The sequence below is a fragment of the Aspergillus luchuensis genome, chromosome 5 (genome assembly GCF_016861625.1).
Source record: "Aspergillus luchuensis IFO 4308 DNA, chromosome 5, nearly complete sequence".
NCBI lineage: Eukaryota > Fungi > Ascomycota > Eurotiomycetes > Eurotiales > Aspergillaceae > Aspergillus > Aspergillus luchuensis.
In genome coordinates this window covers 4,936,497-4,958,784 of record NC_054853.1, presented here as the reverse complement: position 1 = coordinate 4,958,784, position 22,288 = coordinate 4,936,497, and the positions used below count along the sequence as shown (strand labels likewise).

The 22,288-nt window shown below is 50.1% G+C and overlaps 7 protein-coding genes across 7 annotated transcripts; 2 read left to right on the top strand and 5 right to left on the bottom strand.

Annotated features, from left to right (window-relative positions):
* Positions 1 to 268: 268 nt before the first annotated feature.
* AKAW2_51619S (high affinity methionine permease) lies at positions 269 to 2,477 on the bottom strand (the record flags this gene model as incomplete). Its single annotated transcript, XM_041691569.1, has 9 exons — positions 269 to 503; positions 579 to 831; positions 881 to 1,017; positions 1,073 to 1,341; positions 1,396 to 1,582; positions 1,630 to 1,705; positions 1,753 to 1,848; positions 1,904 to 2,143; positions 2,219 to 2,477. The coding sequence occupies 9 exons, from the start codon at positions 2,475 to 2,477 to the stop codon at positions 269 to 271; spliced, it is 1,752 nt and encodes a 583-aa protein (XP_041545040.1).
* Positions 2,478 to 2,898: 421 nt separating this feature from the next.
* On the bottom strand, positions 2,899 to 3,204 carry AKAW2_51618S (uncharacterized protein; the record flags this gene model as incomplete). Its single annotated transcript, XM_041691567.1, has 1 exon — positions 2,899 to 3,204. One exon carries the CDS (start codon positions 3,202 to 3,204, stop codon positions 2,899 to 2,901), a length of 306 nt encoding a protein of 101 aa, XP_041545039.1.
* A 270-nt stretch (positions 3,205 to 3,474) lies between these two features.
* On the bottom strand, positions 3,475 to 5,741 carry AKAW2_51617S (aromatic amino acid ammonia-lyase; the record flags this gene model as incomplete). Its single annotated transcript, XM_041691566.1, has 3 exons — positions 3,475 to 5,390; positions 5,443 to 5,543; positions 5,623 to 5,741. 3 exons carry the CDS (start codon positions 5,739 to 5,741, stop codon positions 3,475 to 3,477), a joined length of 2,136 nt encoding a protein of 711 aa, XP_041545038.1.
* A 2,184-nt stretch (positions 5,742 to 7,925) lies between these two features.
* On the bottom strand, positions 7,926 to 9,709 carry sclB (putative C6 transcription factor; the record flags this gene model as incomplete). Its single annotated transcript, XM_041691565.1, has 2 exons — positions 7,926 to 8,927; positions 9,065 to 9,709. The coding sequence occupies 2 exons, from the start codon at positions 9,707 to 9,709 to the stop codon at positions 7,926 to 7,928; spliced, it is 1,647 nt and encodes a 548-aa protein (XP_041545037.1).
* An 8,322-nt stretch (positions 9,710 to 18,031) lies between these two features.
* On the bottom strand, positions 18,032 to 19,034 carry AKAW2_51615S (uncharacterized protein; the record flags this gene model as incomplete). Its single annotated transcript, XM_041691564.1, has 2 exons — positions 18,032 to 18,900; positions 18,956 to 19,034. The coding sequence occupies 2 exons, from the start codon at positions 19,032 to 19,034 to the stop codon at positions 18,032 to 18,034; spliced, it is 948 nt and encodes a 315-aa protein (XP_041545036.1).
* A 355-nt stretch (positions 19,035 to 19,389) lies between these two features.
* Positions 19,390 to 20,382, top strand: AKAW2_51614A (uncharacterized protein; the record flags this gene model as incomplete). The annotated part of the gene is made up of 1 exon (XM_041691563.1): positions 19,390 to 20,382. The coding sequence occupies one exon, from the start codon at positions 19,390 to 19,392 to the stop codon at positions 20,380 to 20,382; it is 993 nt and encodes a 330-aa protein (XP_041545035.1).
* Positions 20,383 to 20,759: 377 nt separating this feature from the next.
* AKAW2_51613A (glutathione S-transferase family protein) lies at positions 20,760 to 22,268 on the top strand (the record flags this gene model as incomplete). The annotated part of the gene is made up of 5 exons (XM_041691562.1): positions 20,760 to 20,796; positions 20,867 to 20,889; positions 20,951 to 21,062; positions 21,197 to 21,398; positions 21,479 to 22,268. 5 exons carry the CDS (start codon positions 20,760 to 20,762, stop codon positions 22,266 to 22,268), a joined length of 1,164 nt encoding a protein of 387 aa, XP_041545034.1.
* Between the last annotated feature and the right edge of the window lie 20 nt (positions 22,269 to 22,288).

Here is a 22,288-nt window from a genome sequence, read left to right as displayed (position 1 = left end):
GGAGTCGGTGGTTGCAGCTCTCCAACTGGACAATGGAGGAGGACGAACACAAGAGGCTGGCACATGATACATCATGTGATGGCAGAATACGAATGTCGAATACGTTTGTGTTGATTGGCCACAAATTCATAATTAGCTATCGCGGTATCATACTCCATAAGTAGAAGGTGTCAACTAAGACATACATCAGTACAAGTCGTTGATTCCTCGAACAAAGAGTCATTTTTACACCATAATTCTACAACACTAAGCAAGTACCCCTTCTTGCTTAAGCTGTTTCCTCTGTCTTCGTTACAATCTCAGTAGTATGATGTCTCCTCCTCACTCTTCCTGAAGCATCATGCTCCCGATCCCATTCCTCCACCTGCGCCTTTGGCACCCTGACCAACTTATGCGCAGTCGCATCGCCCCCGACATGTATAATCGTCTGACGAAGCTCGTACCCGCCTACCCGGGGGAGGATCTTAACCCAGAGGTAATAGTAGACTCCGCAAGCGGCGATACTATGGATGTGATATGTTATTAGCGATGCTGTTCGAGTATGATGAAACTACAGAGGTTATCAAACGGTAACTCACATTGCAATCCCCACGACACAGTACGTCGCATACCAGAAGCTGACGTCTCCACCGTCTGCTCCGGTGGACGGGGGGTACCATGGCGCAACGAGCATATACAGACTCGAGAGAATGGCAAAGTAGACGGATATAGTCCAGGCTCGGTAGCCGGATGGAGGGAAGTTGAGTCGCTGGCGCCGGTGTCGAGTGATGAGGATACCTATTGCCAGAAGGAAGTTGAAAGCGTTGGAGGGATAGATGCTCAAGTCGACGACTAATTTATAAATTAGGTAAGTGCGAAACGGTAGCAGGCGGGTACGTACTGAAGTTGAAGGCATCTCCAGCCGGAGGCGCGATAATCATGATGACTGTGAGTGCCCACTTGAGGAAGTAGGGCCCTAGGGGCGTTCCAAATGGACGAGTCGAAGTCCAGAATTCCGTAAAGGGAAGAACACCCTGTCTGTACGAGACCCATGTTAGAACGACATCTGCTGATTTGATGGAATATGACATACCGTCCACACTCTCGCAACATACGGGACTGACCGATCAGCACAGCCAGAAGATTGCCCAGCGCGCTGAGACAGACCAAGACGTTTAGAGCCCTAGAAGCCCCGGATGTGCCAAAGACCTTTTCGAAGAAGAGACTCGCTGCTGTGACATTCGAGTTCAGGATCTCCTCCTTGCTCGCAGCGGAGAAGTAGGCAATGTTGGCGAGGATGTAGAGCACGGCTGTAAGAAAGAGAGCAACAGGGGCACTCCAGCGAAGGGTCTTGACAGGATCCTATGATATAACCCGTTAGTGCAGTAACAACAGACACGAAGAATAGTCACCTACCTTAACCTCATTGACAACGTTGCAAGCATTCTCGTACCCGGCATACGAAAACATCACCTTGACCAAAGCATTGGTGGCACCGTACACCGATGCGCCAGAGGTTCCTGAGAAAGCATCACGGAAGTTGACCAAGGGGTCTTTCACTGGGGTATGACCTCCCAGGACGACAAGGCCAGCGATACCAATACTGCTTCGTCAGTTTCAATGAACTAGAGAGATGCTTAGTACACGTACAAGATCAAAGTGACTAGCTTGACGACACCGATGGCATTGGCCACCCAAAGAGACCATTTCGTGTTGAAAGCCAGCACTGGCATAATCAGTCCAATCCATAAATTCTCCCAGGGCAGAACATACTCAGCACGGCCACGGTGTATGCCGCCACAGCAACACCTTTTTCTTTCCATGCAGTTGTATTCGCGTCCGCAAGCTTGAACAGATATTCGGCAAGTACTGTAGTACAACCCACATTAGCTCTGAACATACACTGGCTGATGAGACATCATACCAACAGCATTACTGCTACTGAATGAGAACAGAACAGTCTGCATCGCAAAGACCGTCGGAAAGAAGTAGCGTGGTCTAGGATACGCCTGCTCCAGATATACGACTTCCGAGCCAGACCGACTGGGAAAATATGACACAAATTCCATGTACACGGAGAGCATGCTCGCCGCCATGAAGAAGCCGATGACCCAGTAGAAGAGACTCAGACCGACAGATCCGGCACCGTCGAGAACAGTAGATGCTTGATACGAGCAGTTAGCATTGTCGCCCACACCCAAAGCTCAACTGGCCTCGGAAAGATGGCAGGAGTACTCACGCGTCGAAAAAACACCTGTTCCAATCATTTTACTCAAGTTCAGGAAAATAACCGTCACCGCACCTACGGAGTATCCCAGAGGTGACTTTGACTCGATTGGAGCACCACTCGCCTCCTGGTACGTGCGCTTGGAGGAGTTAGCACCCCCATCGACCGTATATTGTAGATTGCCATCGTCGATAACACTGAGGGTTTCGCTAGCCTGCTCCGAGGTTGCGCCCGCTTCCTCTGCTTTCGTGGTGAAGGGTAAGAAACCCATCGTACAGGAGTATGTGTCGGAAAGTCAAATCTCCGCTCTTGAACAACCATATCCTAGACATACCCTGCAGCTCTAATATAGCTCTCTCAACGTCAGCGGACCTGGAACGTTGAGGTGGTACATGCACGATGCTCATTGCGGGATGCAATGGCGTGATTCTTGCCGGCGATTATCATGCATGTTTGGGGTGAAGATGACATGATAAGCTGGATGAGGTGCTTGATTAGCTTCCGATTTGCGGGGAAGAAGGGGCAATGTTAGTATTATGTATCTCGGTCCATGTGGTTGGACAGCAAGAGTGTACCTGCTTTTATCATGGTGTTGAATGTGAGAACTATATCTGCATTTGTAACTTGGTTGAGATCAAGACGAACCATGGTTGCAAATTGGCTGACCTTGGTGATAGCATGAGAGTATTTGCTTAACTGCCGAGGTACATCACAGTAATGTTAAAAAAAGAAAACAAGAAGATGCTAGTCCAGTAGCTGGTATCAAGCGTGCCGAGAGAGGAGGAGATGGATGGAGAAGAGAGGAGGGCGATTGCACGATTGCCGGCAGTGATGACAGCATCTGGCCCGGCCCCCGTGCAGCCACTAAATCTGCCCAGGTGTGGCCATCTCGACTTATTCTTTGCCGGTTGGCATCTGTCAGGCTGCATTAGTCTGCTCCGATCGGCGCGATAACAGGCGTCTGTTATTCTTTGTCCGGGTTTCTCGTAACGTGCCATAGTGGAGGTATTTGCCTCATGTTGCCAGTCCAAAGGTAGTAGTCAACCATCGCTCGCCATTCTTCTGTGCCACTCAATACTTCGTAGATAACGCTAGATGTGAACAATATGCTGTAAGATCAATTCAACAGATGCTAGGATAATATGACATGATAAAATAGACAGAAAGAAAAACAAAGTAACTACTACCGTCGATACTTGCAGGGCATGCTCGTATATTCTAGATATCCATTAGCTAGCCCATATGCCTTCAATCGATGCGCATATTGCCTACTTGGCAAAGCAGTAAGGGCACTGCGCCATGTCTTGCTCCGCATCCCGGATACACTCCACCGCTACCGTATACAAAGACCCGCGGCGAATGGCATCATACGCGATGCCAACCACGTCGCCCATCGTAGGGAGAGGCGGTGGCGTCGCTTCGCCATCCGGTGCCTTGGCTGAATCGCTTGGGCGCCAGAGTGTGCCCTCGACTATGAAGGGAAGCTTTAAGGTCTGTCGAACAAATGTATACATCTTCCGCGACGCCGCCCCAAGGTAAGGGGTGGCATCTGGACACCTACAATATGCCTCACGTGTCTTGCGATATGTCTCAGCCGCCTGAGAGCCTAGGGTATCAATCCATGATTGGATAATGCCTGGGGAGGGAGTGCTTGGTGGCAATGCCGTAATGAAAATAGGCAGAATGGCGCGAGCGGCTTGATGAAATCGACTGCACGAGTCAACGGACTGTAGCTGTTCCACTTGCTTGGCAAAGGCATCCCAAGCTTCCTTGGAGAGAGCCAGGAGGCTCCTTCTGGGCACAGCGTGAACTTGGAAGCTGTCACTGATCAATTTCATAAAGTCCTGTTCTAGAGTTCGCATGAACTGGATATTGATCACACGGAGATCGAGAGCCTGGCAGATAGCCACGAGATGGGCAGCTGCCATTTGCGACAAGACAGCAACCGCGTCCAAGGTGTAGCGACTCGATATCAGTGCGAGCGAGTTCAAGGCCTGATTTCCCATTTCGGCTGTCTGGACGTGGCTCCCGATAGGATTTGCGAGGAATCCAAGCTCCGACTGTAGCGCAGCGATCATGATATCTACACCTTTGAACGTGAACGACACGCTAGGCTCGTCGGCAGACAAATTAGGTGGTAACCCATTGTTCTTGGATGCATCAATCAGCTCAGTGCATTGCGCGTAGAGCATACGGCCCATGGATTGAACGGCCAGCCTGGTCTTCTCCATGGCGCTCGTGACTGACTTCGCTTGGAAATTGCCGCCGTGTAGGATGCGAGCATTATCACCAGCCGTATCAATGAGTGGGTTGTCCGTTACCGAATTCAGCTCCGTCGAGATCTGCTGATATGCTAGCTCCAAGTCTTCAAGAAGCGGACCCATCCATTGCGCAGATGTGCGAATCGAGTACCGATCTTGTCGTAGGCTTCCCTGTCCGAATCCATCCCCGTCATTGAGCAATTTCGAGTTGGAAAGAAATTTCCACAGATTACTGGCAGCTGTCGTTTGTCCGGGATGAGGTCGAACTCTGGCGAAAAACGGATCGAAGCTTTCGCTAGTACCGTGCAGGGCTTCGACACTCATTGCTGCAAGGATTTGACTCAAAGCTGCGAGGCCAAGCGTTTCATGCAAAGCCAGGCCACCCACGGCTGCAGAGGTCGCCGTTCCGTTCACGATTGCCAGGCCTTCTTTCGCATCCAGACAGACAACTGGAATTGAACTCTCTTTGAGGGCGACATCAGCCCCTTTGACTTGGCAATCGGAGTTTTGACCACGCTTCCAAACACGGATAGATGGGTGCCCTTGCATCGCTCCGCCGATGTACGATAGTGGGCTGAGATCACCGGAGGCAGATATACTGCCTCTCAGCGGAACTCGGGGCGTGATATGTTGCTCGATCATCTGGAGCAGCACGTCCAAAACGGACTGCCGGATGCCGGAATATCCTGAAGCAAGGCAGTTCAATCGGATAATCATGGTTGCTCGGGTCCAAGACTCCGGCATGATAGTCGCGGAAGTTGGGTCGTCCAGGGGCAGGACATCCTCTTTCTGCTTCTCTGCAAGGACCGGGCTTGATCCGTCTAATTTAACACCAGCCTGGAGCATCTGCAGTAAATTCTCTTGGAGCTTGTTAACGGCATCGGTTGTTGTATCGGCACTACCACCGAAACCCGTATTGACGCCTATAGCATGTGAATATCCATCCGCTGATGCAACGGAAAAGCAAGGGCTAACCGTAAATTAGCTCCCCGTCCGCCAAATGTTTCTTCAACACCGCTTCCGACCGCTGCACTTGCTTGCGGGTGTTTTGTGAAAGCGAGACGCGTTTTCCATATCTAACAGCGTGTTAGCGGCCCAACAACAGCTTCCAGATTTCCCCAACTGCATGAAGCATAATAAGAAATAACGGCGTACCGTGCACCAGCCACAACAGTGGCCAAGTCCAGAGTTTTGCCATCCAGATCGCGCCCAATATCGTTGGAGGAGAGGGCGTTGTTAAGGGCGGTCCAATGGTGGATAAGCAGCGTATTCATTGTTCTGACACCAGAGAAAATGTCCTTAGTACTCAGAGAGATATTGAGGATGCGCTGGCTGAGTTCTAGAGAGTCGGGCTAGCGCTTGAATATATATACTATTGGAGGTTACACGTCAGATGGAACACGTCGACTCCATAAATTGGAAGGGGTTGCCGATTACCTTACCACAAGCAGCTCCCCACAGACACATTCCAGTGCTATGCGCGTCTGATTCACTGAGAAGGAAAGTGATAACAACACGGTCATACAAGGGAGATCGAACTGAGAAGTTGTGATACACGATCTAGATAGCTGGAAACGTGGGCATATAATCATCACGGATCGGCAATAGATCTCCGGCCCGTGGGAGCAGATTGTAAGATGGATCTCAGACGCGCGTGGCAGTGTGGTGTTGGCGCCATCCCTGCAACCCAGACAGGAACAGTCTGCAGATGTGCTCCAAACAGACAAAGACTGGACGTCGTCATAGGCTTCTTAGCCTATAATATACAAGTACGACATGGATTGTTGGGCCTGGACTACCGCACGGTCCCTGAAGCTCGGTAGCCTGGCTTAGAAGCCAGACCTGATTTGAACCGCGCAGTTACGTAGATAGAAGAATAATAGCCTCCAAACATAGATCAGTTAGTAGATTCGACGTCCTAAACAAGTATCAGTGAGAAGTTAAGCACGGCGTAACCGAATTGTTCCGCAAGACGCGTGCAGATGACAAGCGGTAGAGAACCCATTGGTCACAGAATCGCAGCCATAGAACAATCCGCCTTCTGCAGCCCGACCATATCATGATCATCGGAGATATCACGAATGACACATTACTTCAAATATGGAACAAATGGATTCTTCAACTTCAACCAAAAGGAAAATAAAGTTACCGAAAGGTGGAACAGAACCGCCTTCCCGGTCCCGTGATGGCGATAGGGAAAGATTATTTAGCGAGTAGTAGTACTGGAAGTAGCGGATGATCTAGACCTTCAACTAACATGCCACGTCCTTACTTCAGCTTGCTCCAATCGACATTCTCAACCAAGTTTCTGCAGACGAACCCACTCGGTCATGCCTTGTTCTTATAGGTTATTGGTCTCGCGACTGTAGCACACTGTGCAACCCTACTGTGAACCTCAGCCATGGAGTGTGGCGATCGGGTATGCTTCATTTTGCATCATTTGGCAGACATGTATGGGGATCAATCGAATCGCAAAACTTCTTCAGTGATTTCATTATCTGGGAAATCGCGCCTCCTTGCCTGGGCCTCCCTTTGATTGTGCTCATGGCTCTCGGAAAGAGAACTCTAAGTCGGGATCCCTGGCCATTCAGGGGAAGGATATGTACGGTACTTACTGTATACTGCCCGTGAAGATTATTGCCAGGGAGGAGACTGGTGGGGGAGGATTCCATCTCCGAACGAAACAGTTGGCCGTCATCATGGGATGAGAACTTGGCCATGGAATGCATGTTACGTCTACAGTAAGCAATCGGCTTGACGAGTTAAACTTCAAATGAAATCTCAGTATTTTCACAGTCATGACCTGTACTGTGGTATCTGCCCTGCAGCTTCCGTGCCGAGTGTAGACGGCCTCGTCCGCAAATTATTAATACATCCCATTAGTTTCCCTTCTTCCCATTTGCCCCCAATAAATACTTAGTATGAAACATCAAGCCGATGATGATGATGATGATGATGATGATGATGTGATGTTTGGACTCCACCGAACGCCTTCTATGACGATGACCAAAACATTCAAAACCCCCAAGGTATATGGTTAAAGAAAGACAGATGCACGCTATGCAGCAACAGATCAAGAAATAAAGAAGGAAGCGATGCCTGTATCCATGCGATGTGACAATATGTGACAAAGGAAAATGGTGAACGTAGATCGACGGGTCATGTACTTTTTGTTCCAAAAAAGAAAACAAAAAAATGGGGATTGTATGCACGGTGTATGAGACAAAGGAAATTGCTGTGAGTAGGTGTGGGGGAGGGAATCAATAGGTCAGCGATCGAGATTGAGCACACATGACACAAAGGAAAGTGCACATTAAGATCGTTATCTTCGTAGTTCCTGCTACAAGCCTCAATGCTTCAAGGACGGCGTAGCTCCTCAAGCGATTAGAAAAGAATGGGGTGTGCATGTCTCGATCGGGACCTTGGTGGGTAGGAGGTATAATGCGAAGAACAACAACTTAGTCGTTCACCATGTCATCCAAGGCCATTTTGCGCCTCTTGGCTGGTCTGTTGCCCTCGGTGTCTGCCTCGTTCGTTGATGGGTCGTCCGAGGGGGGTACAAGCGACATGTGCATTGCGTGTCTCTCTGACGTTGACGCGGGTCCTAACTGCCGAGGGACGGGCTCCCCATACCCCATGTCAGATGCGGCGTGTCGCATTTGACTGCTAGGCGACAGTGGGTCAATGAAACCATGCGAAGGCATTTGTTGCCGGTGCTCCTGCTGGAGAAACTCTTCTCGCGTCCGCGGCGACCAAGCTCCTGGATATGGATCGCTCAGGCGGTGCCCTTGCGATGCCGAGGCCGGTGTTCCCATCGTGGGAGGATAAATGGGAGGAAGCCTTACTGGCGATTCCAAATAGCCTTCCCGTGGATCTCTCGAAATGGGAGATTCTCCCATTGGCATCCGATTCGACATCCGGGCGCTTTCTGGATAGGGCGAAATTGGAACAAAGGACTGTTGATACTGGGGCGGCGTGGTAGTAGGATTCATGCCTTGATGTGTGTAAGATGACAGTGGTCTTCCCATGCCCATGGGCATCCGTCCTGCTCCCAATGTAGGGTTGTACCCAACAGGCATCGGGACATACCCGGGTGGAGAAGCCGCCGTTATGGACTGTGCAGAGCCCGAGGAAGAAAACCGTCTGTGCCCAACACTCCTCTGCATTATTGACGGGTCTATGGCCTGAGAGTATACGGGAGCGGCCCATCTCTGTGGATGTCCAGCCGACGCTCTCATGGCCATGGCGCCCGTCTGCACCCCGGGCATCTGAAGATCTGTCATGGGGCGAATCTCACGCGAAGATGTAGCTCTGTGGAGGGTACGTCTTGATTGGGGGCCGTGCTGGTCTCCCTGTGTCGCTCGATTGTCCATATGAGCTGCATAGGTTCTGAGCGATGCTTCTTCCGCCTTCAATGGCGGCCTTCCTCGCTTCTTGTGCGTAACATCAACACAGGTGGCCTGCTCGTGTCAGTAATAGATCATAAAACAAGCAGTGTCAATGAATCCGCTGCCTTCTCTTGGGGGCATCCAGAGGTTCAATGCTATCCCTTCAAATACAGATAGACCAGCGACTAAAGAGATATGATAATACTCACTTCTTTCCCTGACAGAACGCATCTTCGACATGGCCGTGCCGGATCGCACCCCAGGTGCTTCTTCTTACAATTCACGCATGCTGATGCAACATGGGCTTTGGTGCGTCGAGTGGGCTTTTGCGGCAAGGCCCGAGCCGTTGTACCGGGAGGGGACGTTCCAAAGGAGGGTTGCGCATAAGCTGTTGGCGTGGCTTGTGGGATGCCCTGGCCTACCAGCGATGGTGGAAGTCGCGATGAGGCGAAGGCGTCGCCCACCGAAAAGGGTTGTCGCAGCACTTCGTCGGCTGAGGCCGGGGCCACACGTTGGGTCACAGACTCGTGAGTGGTGACGGCGCCAGCAGGTCCTGGAGGCAGGGCCGGTCCCGACAACCCCGCGGATACGGAGGTTGCAGCGGTCACGGTTGTCGCGGCTTGAGGCAGCTCTGGATGTCCAGGGCGCCTGACGGGTCCAGAAGTGTCCAGCGGGTCGTCTGCTGGAACCGAACCGGACATAGAGCGAGGGAGAGGCAGATCCCGCGGGGGATATCGACGAGCATTTGTCGACCGAGGCAAATTCAACGGCAGCCGCTCCGGGCCCGGATCAAACCTGGGGTGTCCAAACTCTGTAGCGATGAAAGAAGAAGGAGGAAGGACTAATGATTGCATCTGGTAAACCTTGGTCCCGTTGACAATGGAATCACTGGGGGGAGGATGGGTTCACAAGAGTGGAAGGCGATCTGGTTCGGATCTTAAAGTAGGCAACATAGTATCTGGTCCTCAGGGCCCTTTTTGATTCTTCAGTTTCGTATAGTACTATCCTTGGGTTGCGGTGTGTTGTTCAGTTGCCAGTCATCATTGAAACCTCACGCTTGCAGGTCCGGGAGGAGCACAGGGAGCTTATAATCAGTCAGTTAAGGATCACTATTGGAGGAGTCAGAAACTAGGATGCGTCGATCAGCAGAGGGAAGCCAGATCGTGACAGCAGTTTTCCATAGCTTCGATGGTCCCCATCCTGGGATGATTTATTGCAGCATGGTGGGCGATCACTGGGGCCCAGGGAAAATGCACGGAATGGTCATGGGCGAAAACAAAAAAAAGCAATAATTCAAGAAAGCAAAAAGCCAGCAGCCAGACAAGAAGCAGCAGCAAGAAGAACCAAGTTAGATGCAAATAAATTACACCATTAGAGCGTACCTTACCTTTCAGTACACCGATGAGCGTGTAGGGCTTAATTCTTTTTCTATTATATTTTATTCTATTCTATTTCTTTCCTTTTTCCCTTTCTTGACTTTGTTTCTTTTTATGATTTCTTCGCTATTTATTATTTTCCTTTTCCTTTTTTGACATACTCAGTTTTCCTATCCATCTTTTCCCCCTCTTTCCTCTCCAAGGAAAATAATGATTTTTTTTCCTTCTTTGTTAATTTCCTCTTCAATAATCTCGTATTATTTTTGCCTTTTTTCTGTTTGCTCGGATAAGATTTTTCTGAATAATTCAGTTGAGAGGTAACAAGTATGAACTGGCCCAACCCTCCCGAACAGCCAAAATCGCGGGAACGGTGAACTATACCGGAAAGTGAGGCGTAAAATCCCGATGGGATCTCACAGTCTGTTACCAACACACAGAGGGAAGAGATGTCAGAAATTGAATATATCAAATAAAATAAAATGAATAAAATAATCAAATTAAAGATGGGTCAAAATAGAATATTACAAAATGGGGGCAAAATCCGAATGATCGAATTGGAAAGGGGAAACATTCACTAATAGGAGGTTTTTGCTGGGACCCGACGCCGCAGAAGTACAAGTCGTCAACGGCCAAGGCAGTTGGCGATTCCAAGGGGAACAGAGCGAAGGAACCCGGCTGGGCGGTCTAGTTCCCCCGAGACGTGGGCCTCATCGAAGAAAGGCATAAAATGGGAAAAATAAAAAGAGTTTTATTAAAAATAAAGAATTAAAAAGAATAATGGAGAAAATGTGATTACAGATTAGTGCCCCCCCTCCTCTTCTGCGTCATTGCCCGCAGCTTGTGACAAGGCTTATACCTCAACGCAGAAAGTAAGTAATTCACCCTGAAAGGGAGAGAGAAAGAAGGAGAAAGCCTTGTTTGCTTGGTTGACCGGCCGTAGTGGGAAATCAGAAGTGGGTAAAGTGGTGGCCAGTGCAACCCCGACTAGCAGCCGATAGACCTGATCTCCATCATGGTAGTAGATCTTAAATGGGGTAAATGTATCTCAGGCTCCGTCGAGTTTGGAAATATGTGAGTATGGAGATTAGTGAGGTTCGGAGAAACGAGTGATATCAATGCTCCGGAAGGAAGAGGGGATGGGGGGTTCCGGCTTCGATGGGTTCCCACCAAACTGGTGATGAATCACTGAATGACTATGGAGTACTGTATCTTACTTCTCCAGTCAACTGTCCTGTGCTGGTTGAGATTTAGCTGGGAGGATGTTCTTCCATTCTTAGTTGATATTTTTTAATTCTTCTGTTCCCCCTGATCATCCTAGCCTGATTATTAATTATCATTGGGTGATCTTCTAACTGTTCAGTGTCTTATGGTCGACCATCTTTTTCTTCCTGTTCGCTGCGCAGGAGTTCTCGCCGAGGAAGTGAAGGGTTTGCTGGTCCTGTCCGGCCTGCTGGATCAGAAGCAGTGGCTTGCATAAGATGGGCCATTGGGACTGGATGCCGCTGTCAGTGACACCCACCTAAAAAGGGTAAAAACAAATCCCAGATGGGGAGGAGGAGGAGGAGAAAAAGGAAGAGGGGAAGCTGGAACTGGAACTGGCACTGGGATTGGGACGAACACCGGCCAGTAAAGAGGAAGATCGACTCTTTTCTTTTTCTTCCATTTTTCCTACCTTTCCCTTTTGCGCCTTTTCTATAATTTAATTTTCCCCTTTTCGTCTAGTCAATTATTTCTTACTTCGTTTCAGTTTGATTTTATATTATTAAATTTTTTTATCCATATCTATATTATTTTTCTTATTCACACAATTTACTCTTATTTGTATTTTCCCTTCTCATCCTTACTATTTCCTCCATGTTTAGTGCCAATCAGCGAGCCCGGAAGCAAGGCGAAGGGGGGAGCCACGGATCGACATGGACGCCCGCCCGCGGCGCCCATTGCCAATAGTCCGCTCGGTAGAATTGGGAGGGGAGGGAAATGGACATTCCGTCCCCAGTTTGACACGCGCTACCGAATGAGGACGGAGAATGAACAACTGCGCTGCCAGGATTTAAAGCTCGTTCATCAATTGCATTGGGCGGGTAAAACCCAAAAGGTGACGGTGTGTGTATTTCTCTGTGTATTTTCCCTGTGTACCCATCCCACCCTCCTCCCCCCTCACCCCCCGTGATTCAGGATAAGACTAAGGAGAATGAACGATGTCCTGATCCTGCTAGACTGGTGAGAGCGCCCAAGTCTTCGGTCTTTCCATACCGTTTGGTTTGATGGGGGTGGTTCTTACGCTACCTAGTAAGTAGTAGTAGTCCGTAGTCTTGATTCTTTTCTTTTTTGTTGGAGAGGGGGGCGGTCGTCTTCCTTCTCTTCTCTCTTTGGTCTTTCTTCCAGGAAGGAAGAACCAAGTTCCAACAGTCACGGTGTGTTTAGATCCCAACTGAAAATTGAAGTATGAACTGGGTTTAAAGGAGAGAAAAGAACGTGGTCATCTCGGAATCTCTCCAGTGATGATGTTTTTCTCACTTTGCCTGCTTTCTTTTCCCCCACTTCCTCCTCTTGCAAGTCTCCTCTAGTATTATTCTGCTTCCCCTCATACTGTATTTTTGGGATGCGCGTCTCATAATTGGGGGCCAATACGCACCAATAATATTGGTTTATCTGCTTTTATTCACCTGCTTACGTCGTTCTCTTCCCCTCCTGAGATCAAGGTTGGTATATACTCCGGTCAGGCGTGTGCCGGAAATCGCGCTTCAAGGCAACCCCATTCCCTTTCAGGGCCAACAAGACAACGATAAAATAGCCGCACTGCAGCCTGCACTGGAGTCTAGTCTCGGTCATCGGACGCCATGTTTCTTTTGCTAGGGCTCGAGTACGCCTGCGAGGTGCATAGCTGATATCAAATCGACGTGTTGTCACTCACATGGCTGACCGTTCGCGTGCCGTGCAAGGGATGAAGAACGCTATGAAGACATGACCAATGTAATGCCTCGCGAGGCCTCTTGAGGGAGCCTCCTTGGGGGGTTCCAAGCTCCTTAATCGGGGTTGGACAGTAGGATTGTGCTACATATTGGGGCTTCAATGAATAGACGCCAGCTCAATAGCCCGAACCACTGGACTGAGAGCCCGCAATTCTCCGTGTGGTTTCTGCAATAGGTTATGCTGGGTCCCACCCACGCAGCGTTAATACGGAGTGGATTAACGGGTGTGTGCCAGTTCAGGAATGTATGTGCCACATTATGCCAGCGCCGGACTGGATGGATTCGGCCGGTCGGCTCTTGGGGCCCTGCAGGCCAAACCCCGGCAAACCTATGGTTGATCATGATTCAGTTCCAACATAAGAATTGGTTTAAGCGTGATAAACACCGGCATTGGTGGCTGAGAAGTAGAAAGTCCGCGTTGGGATGCAAGAATGCTCTAACCGCTCTTGCCATTAGGCTGTCACTTCAAGCATACTAGAGCGCGGACGCGTCGGTCTAGACTAGACTGCATGGTGGTGAGAAGCACGAACAGGGGGAGGCAGATCCCACACACAATGTCCAGCCACAATGTCGAGCTCTCATCCAACGCGTCCTTATTGTCCGGGACATGCGAATAAACCACGGTGATGCTTGCTTCCAAACAAGATGTGGCTGCAGCAACAGCGCCCTGGCCAGTGGAACGACCGTGTACCTCAATGGTTCAATCACCTGAGCGCCGGAAATTTTGCAGGGGGCCCCAGTGTCGGTGATGGGCAAAAAAGTTGAATGGCCCCCTCGGATGATCTGACCCTTGGGATGAACGGAAAGATCCACCTGGATTCGCCGAGCACAGAACACGGAACAAGGCGCGTGGGCGAAGCAAGAGGAACCACTTTGGATGGCTTTTTTTTGACAACGGTTTTTCCCATGGCATATGCCATGAAGCGTTAGCAGGCTGGTGTATCACCCACAATGGGATTTTCATTTGCTTTCCTTTTTCTTTCCCTTCTCTTGTCTGGTTGCCGCCCCCTTTTTCTTCAGGTCTAATTGTTGCAATTACTCCTTTGGGTTGGCCTGGCCTGACCCAGCGGGAATGTTATCTGGAGTCCTGCTTAATACCGAGTCACGATACAATTTTGGGGCCGGTCCACGGGAGCCACTTGCGGGGAATTTCTCAGGTTAACGTTTTGGGCTACCATATGACAGCACCGTCCCTAGCCCCTCCCAAGCTCCATCATGGATCAATCCGAGCTCGGAGACAAAAATTGGGACCGGAAATCATTTTAGATGAGAGATGATCCCCCTAAACCAACCTCCGTCCTCAGCAAAAAAGACATAGCACAGACGCATTGATCGGGGGCGGCTATGGCAGTTGGTTGGCAGTAATGGCACATACTTTTTAGTATGCGGGATGCCCGCAAGGGATTTGATTGTACAGCCTAACTATCCTAATCCACTGAAATTACGCGCTAGGACAGACGGGCGGTTCGGTTCTGGCTGTTTCTCGCTGGAAGGGAAGCTGCCAGCACGATGGATCTGCTCATTAGGGGCCGATGACTGCCAATAGTTCAAGCGACCGCGTCCCCATCCTTAGACCCAATGGGGTAAGGGGCAAAGCCATGAAGGATGATGCACCATGCACCATGCAGGCTGGACGCGTACGGAGAGATAGCTTAGTCTGCCACTATAATCACGATCCCCGCGTTCCCCCGGAGAGGTAATACTGGCGACTGCTCGAGCTTTCACCTCACCCACCCGTACGAAATTACGATGGGAGAGTCTCCACGCAATGGGATTGTTCCAATTGCTAGTATCTAGTCTTGAGTGTTAGTGTTTAGCTGAAAACTGCGAAGGAAGCAGATCTGCCATTTCCCCATTGGGGCTTAGCTTGGCCGGGGCCACACCAACCCGATTGGGAAACACGCAGTGCCTGACGAGGCAACGATTGGCGCCCATTATTTGTCATCTGCTCGAGGCTCAAACAGACTATCGCTCGGACTACTGACGCCGCACCGATACTAACTCGGCTCTAATGATAGCTAGATACTTATCACGCCAGCTATCGATCTATCTATATCGGTGCTGGAGCTGAGCGGGAGTTGATGCTGGACCTGTCTCCGACTGTAGTCCTCATTTGCTCAGACAACTCGGCTGAGAATGCCTTCTACTCTCTGGTCACCCACTTCGATGTGACCGCCTGACTCATGGCGGATCATCTTAAGACATCAACGGGCGGAATACACACTAAATCAGAGACTAGAGCGGAGAAGGAAAGCCGAGAAGCTCAGACACGGAAAAGCTAATCCAAAAATCACCGGTGTTGACCATCGCTTCATATGGCGATCAGTCTGGTTGCACATCCGACCTCACACAACAACTGCTAGTACGTGTCCGGGCTACACAAGGATATGAATTAATTTTCCGAGAAGGGTCTTCCCGAGAGGGTCCTAGCCATGCTTGGTTTGCGCAGAGCGACACGAGGGGCAATGATCACAGCAGGCGCCTAGAGTTGTCTCTGCAACGCCTCGGATATAACTGCTTCTTGCCATCCCGACCCGAGTCATGGGACATCGTGATACGTATCTTTTCTGTTCCGTTCCTTTGGATTGGGCTACATTGTACATCCCTTGGATTTCATTCGATCTCCGTCTAGGCGCGCGGATATGGTAACAGCACAGCAGTGTTGCGTGATAGTTCAATCCGAATACCCGTATCGCTGTGAAGAAACCTCAGATCACGGCGATCACTTTTTCTGCGCTTCACACAGCTTGCGTGTGGTATAATCTACGACAAATTCAAGATTTTTGGGGGAAAAAAAGGTAAGGGGGGATTGCCACATTGCCAACGATAACAACGTACATAAACAACTGACGCAAGATCTAGTCGAGCCAGACAACACGATCCGCCATTCGATGGACACTCGCTCTTCACCGAGGTATTGGGCGTCGGGAGTGCGTGCTCCGTACGTGTTGACGGCGCTTTGAGCGGACCGAGTGAAAGAGCCACCGTAACGCGGATTGCAGCGACACGACTCCGGAATGACCGTGTACTTCTCTTGGTCCCGGCTTACGATGCTTCGGAGAAGAGAACCAATCAGTCTAGCCTCGTTGCTGGCACGGTGGGTTGCGTGATCTCGAGCATGCCAACGGGATAAGTCCTCCCAACGATATCGACGTGGCGAGTATGAATGCATCATCATGGCGGCTGTACATGGTATCTCATGCGCTCAGTGTGGCTGCTGTGGAACGTGCTGTCGCTACGCGCCCCGTGACAGCCCCAGTGAGGGCAGGTTAGTGCTGCGTATGAAGTACGCCAGCTAGGAGCGGCACCTCGCTATCGAAAACTGCGAGCTGGACGGACGTGATTGTCTGCGCGAGTCAGCAGTTGCGTAGGAAAACTTTGACAATCTTTGACGGAGCGATACACGGTGACCGCGTTGACTTCAGCCTTGGCAGTGGCACTTATCCAGTCTACCGGGAGGCCAGATTTTGCGAGCGACATGGCTGCATGACGGACGTTGAGACGGCGCAGCCTGTGCTGCGTTACGGAGTGACCAGTCATCTGCATGGGGCGCTGATGTTGAGCACGTCCGATAATGGCAAATTCAGCAGAGTGTCGGTGAGGATATGACGAGTATTGTTGTGAGTTACCCAGTCTGACTTCAAAGTGTCCGCTCCTTTAACTTTGGGAATTCCGCTTCCTAAACGCTATTTCAACTTTTTCTCCTTTGGGTCAGTCAAAGCGATCCCTTATCGGAACGGTCCGTGAAGAGCGCCATTGCTCGCTCCACCAGCAATGGAAGGGGCAGTCAATTATTGACAACGGAGGTAAATCCTTCCATGTCTGCATATCAGACGGCACTTGATAGCTCCCTATCTCCCTGGCCCGTGCCCTGCTACGGGGTGAATACTCCGTCTGAAGCAGGGTAGATCATCAACAGACGGCCAGTGATTATGGCTGTTCTATAGCGGCCTGATATGAGGCTTAGACATCAGCCCATTGTAATTGCGACTGATCTGCACTGATACTGCTGAAGTACTAGCTGTGTATCTGCCAACTTAGTATAGTCTGTTAGCAGATATGTCAATCGATAGAGATCATCATACTTGGACTCACTATTATTATGCCAAGTCAATTGACTCTTTCATAACACCAGTCTGTTTCGCAATGACCACTTCCTGAAATATAACAGTGCGGGTTACCTCTGCTAGTTCAACGCACTGACAGAGCCTAGTCGTGAGTTGCACTAATAGCAAGAGAGCCCATTGTGATGTACTCCCCAGTAGTATTATGCCACAGGTGCTCAATCAGCCCAGTATAGTTGATCATCGAAAGCTTTCTAGATAGATACTTCAATTCCAGTGTCAGGCGTAAACCCATAATCATCAGATACAGTGTTTGTTCTCCGTTGATCTACACTCCCTACCAGCGTATCCAAGCCACTTATCTGTCTTGTTGGCGGCAGGTTATTCTACTGGCATTCCCGTTGATTCATGCTTTACTCATGATATATCTTTCTGATATTGGGTATCCCTCAGGGCATGGTTAGTATCATCACTCAACTACTATCCTTTCAGCTAGAGCGTAGACTTAAGTACTAGGAGGTATGAGGTGTTGACTGACTAGTATCCAGCAATCTCATTGGTCTAGTAGATCAATCCTTTGTCTGTATAATATTGGTTGATTGACCTATGCTATAGACATGATGCCATTGCTAGACACTTAGTGATATACCCTAAAATTCCAAGTATGCCAACCACACTATACACTCCAACTATACCCTCATCTCTAAGACACTCCACAGCCAACATCAACATAGTAACATACCACCACCACCACATACCAAGTACTACATAGTAACAACCCTAATCTCCCCCTCCCCCCTCCCCACCCTCCAATAATTACTCCACCTCACCACCTCCTCCACACACCCTTCAACCACCCACCCCCACTTCCTCAAAAACCCCGGCGTCACCTCCCAACTCTCCTTACAATGCGGCTCTCCCCAAACAATCCACCCATTCCGAGCATTTCCCGTAACCTCGCCATCATCACCGTCATTCCCATCAACCTCAACAACCACCCTTGCCCCAATCCTCCCATTTACATCCTGCCCCTTCAAACCATCAAACAACTCCCACCCCTCCATAACATACTCCCCCACCAAATCCCTCACGAACTCCCCATGATCAAAGCACATTTCCCACTTGATCAGATTCTCGCGCATCCGCGGCCACGGTACGAGATCTATCCACGAGTAGTGGGTGAGGGTTCGTTGGGAGGGTGTCGGGAAGAGGGATGCGGGGATAGGGGAGGGGTATGTGTTGGGAATGGTGGTGGCGTATATGGGGAAGATGAGGCCTTCGTGGATGAGGTGGATGGATGAGTTGGGGGTTGGGCCGGGCAGGAGGGCTGTGGAGTGGTGGTAGAGGAGGGTTTTGTTGGTGTACAGGGCGCGGAAGACGTTGTGGGTTATTAGGTGGAGGAGGTGATGGTCGGGGGGTATACTTGGTGATGAAGAGGAGGTGGGTATGGAGGGTTCAGTGGCAGGGGGTGCTGTTTGTGATTGTGTTTGGGAGAGGTTGTGTGAGTGGTGTTTGGTTAGTGCAGTTGATGGAGTTGATGATGTCTCGTGTTCTGAGACTCGCCAGCGGTGGACGCTGTATGGACGGGTAGGTTGGTCCTTGTGTTTCTGGTGGTTGTTTTTGAGACGTAGACCTGAAAGGGATTTGTTAGTTTGATGGATTTTGTGTTTTGATTGAGGGATACTCACGACGTGCTCGCTGGTTTACTCGGTTCTGGAGCTTCTTGCGCTGCCGTTTCTCGTCTGCGGGTGTAGATGACGGCATCATCAGAATAGGTAAATTTGTCAGCTGGAGAGGGATTTTCCAACATCTAAGAAGTCTGTAGTAGATTCTCCTGGATCTTCTATCTTCGTATATCTCACGAACAGACTAGATCCAAAACGGCAATAACGGTCAGCCATGAAGTCACAAGGAAGATGAAAGCCAGATGATGGCCCCCGTCGAGCTAACCTGAATAGGCAATAATGTCAGCCATTACTTCTGCCTGGATTGTTATAGATTTCCCTCTTTCTGCATCATTGTCAACCTGCAGCAAACAATATAAATATGCTGCTGTTTCTGCCCAAAATGCAGTCTCTTCATCAAACATTCATTGCACTATCAGCTTCTCATATAATCCAAAATGTCTTACTCTGCCGTCCACGCCACACCCAAGGGCCCAGGTGATGCCCGACCCACAGCCCTTCAAATCGTCCAAGACAACAACATGCAAGATCAACTCAAAGGCAAAGTCGCCGTCGTGACGGGCGTCTCCTCCGGCCTAGGAGTTGAGACTGTCCGCGCCCTCGCTGCCACCGGCGCAACGCTGTACCTGACTGCCCGGGACCTGAGCAAAGCGCGCACAGCCCTAGGCGACATTTTCCAGCCGGAGACCATGGAGCTGGTGCAGATGGATCAAGCCTCACTGAATAGTGTGCGACAGGCCGCAAAGCTTATCTTGTCCAAGACAGCCAAAGTGAACATCCTCATCGGCAACGCGGGGGTCATGGCTGTGCCGGACCTCCAGCTCACAGAGGATGGATACGAGATGCAGTTCGCAACGAACCACCTCGCCCACTTCCTGCTGTTCAATCTGCTCAAGCCGGCCCTGCTGGCGGGGAGTACGCCCGAGTTTCATTCACGGGTAGTTCTGGTCTCGAGTTCAGGACATCGCGTGCATGGGATCAACGAAGCGGATAATTATCATTTCCAGAAGGGGGGATATGATCCGTTGGTTGCGTACGGACAGTCCAAGACGGCCAATATCTATACGGCGAGTGAAATCGAGCGGCGGTATGGACGGCAGGGGCTGCATGGGTTGAGTTTGCATCCTGGGATTATTGCTACTGGCTTGGGGCGGTATCTTTCGGAGGAGCAGATTCAGGCGTTGTTGACTGATGAGACGGTGGGTAGGGTTGCGAAGAGTACGGAGCAAGGTGCGGCGACTACGCTGTGGGCTGCTGTGGGGAGGGAGTGGGAGGGTAAAGGGGGTAAGTATCTGGCTGATTGTGCGGAGGCAGAGGATCGAGAGTATGATGGGCATGTTGGGAGGTCGATTGTGAGTTATACGTATTGGCCGGAGGGAGAGGAGCGGTTGTGGAGAGATTCTTTGGAGATGGTGGGATTGCATGAATAGATGTGTTTATTTTTGCAGTTATTGTCTTGTTAGTTCAGTTGATCATAATTATTGAATAGCTAGAATTGCAGTCAATAAGTCACTCCACTTTCTCAATGTTTACACTTATGATCGAATATATCATATACGAGACGATATAATCATCTGACAGTCTCCCGACCCTGAACAAGAAACGGCCCCCAAACACAGTCAGCTCACCCCATTCCTCTACTAGTATATTTAGCCACACGCTAATCATCCTTCGACCATCAATCAGGCTACAGCCTCATCATGTCAGAGTCAGCGAATGTACATAAAGCTGTCTAACTTCCTGCTTTTCTCTTTCCCCCTCATGCATACTACACCTACTCACACTCACTACCACAGAGACTCTCACCATGACAAACATGAAGCCTATTACCGTCTGGATAACCCGTACGTTCCATCCACTAACATTATCTACTATTCTCATATACTAACAATATTCTTCTTTAATAATGTATAGCTTCCGGTCCCAACCCATGGAAGGTCAAACCCCCACACCACCACACACACACATACCATCTTCTAACTAATAGAGTACTACTAGGTCATCGTCATCCTCGAAGAACTCAACATCCCCTACAAAATCAACTCCTTCGGCTTCGAAGACGTCAAGAAACCCCCCTTCATCAACATTAACCCCAATGGCCGTGTACCGGGTATATCCATCCATCATCATCCCCTCACTATTACCCCACACTATACTATCCCCACTCCATCACCAATGCCGAAAACAACAGAACACCACAATAGTATAAACATAACTGACCAAACAACTAACCAAAAAATATAGCAATCCAAGACCCCAACACTCCCGATAATCAACCCTTCACCCTCTGGGAATCCGGCGCCATAATCCAATACCTAATCGACCTCTACGACCCGACCCACAAACTCTCCTTCCCACCAACCAACATCCCCGAGAAACATCTTCTAAACCAATATCTCCAGTTCCAAATGAGTGGACAAGGACCGTATTATGGGCAATGTGGATGGTACAACCCCTCTCCTCTCCCACCTTACCCCATCCCCGCAACACACAGTCCTAATAAATAATTCCTTGGATAATGTATAGGTTCTCCGTCCTCTCCCCCGAAAAACTCCCCACCGCAATAACCCGCTACCAGACCGAAGTGCACAGAGTCCTATCGGTGCTCAACACCATCCTTGTGGGGAAAACGTGGCTAGTTGGTGAAAAATGCACGTACGCGGACTTGGCTTTCCTGCCGTGGAATTGTCAGTTGGGGATGTTGATTCCGTCCCATGATGATGATGATCAGGATATTCTGGGCCCGTATCCGTGGGTCAAGGCGTGGCAGGAGCGGATGGAGGCGAGGGAGTCGTGGAAGAGGGCGATGGTGTTGAGGGAGAAGTTGATGGCGGAGCAGGGGTTGGGGGTTAATGGGATGCCGGTGGGGGTGAGGGATATTGGGGAGTATGAGGAGGTTATCAGGAGGAAGAAAGAGGGGGAGATGATGATGAAGAAGGGGGAAAGGGTGGATGAGGGGGAGGGGGTGTTGGGGTGTGTTGGTGTTGGGGGTCAGAGCATCAGGAAGTGTCAGGAACAAGGGAAACAGGGTGAGGAAGAGGACAAGGAAGAGGAGGAGAGGTGGGATGAGCAGACAGGGGTGATGGGGTGTGTTGGCGTTGGGAGTATAGGGAAGTATCAGGAGAAGGAAGCGAGACAGGAAGAGAAAGAGAAAGAGGAAGACGACAGATGGGATGAAGACATGGGAGTGCCGGGATGCATAGGGGTGGGGAACCCAGGAGTATATCAGACGAAACCATCGAAACAAGAGGGAAAGGAAGACGAAAGATGGGACGAGGAGACCGGAGTGCTAGGGTGTTCTAAACTCGGTGTCTAAGTCTACACATCACATCATGC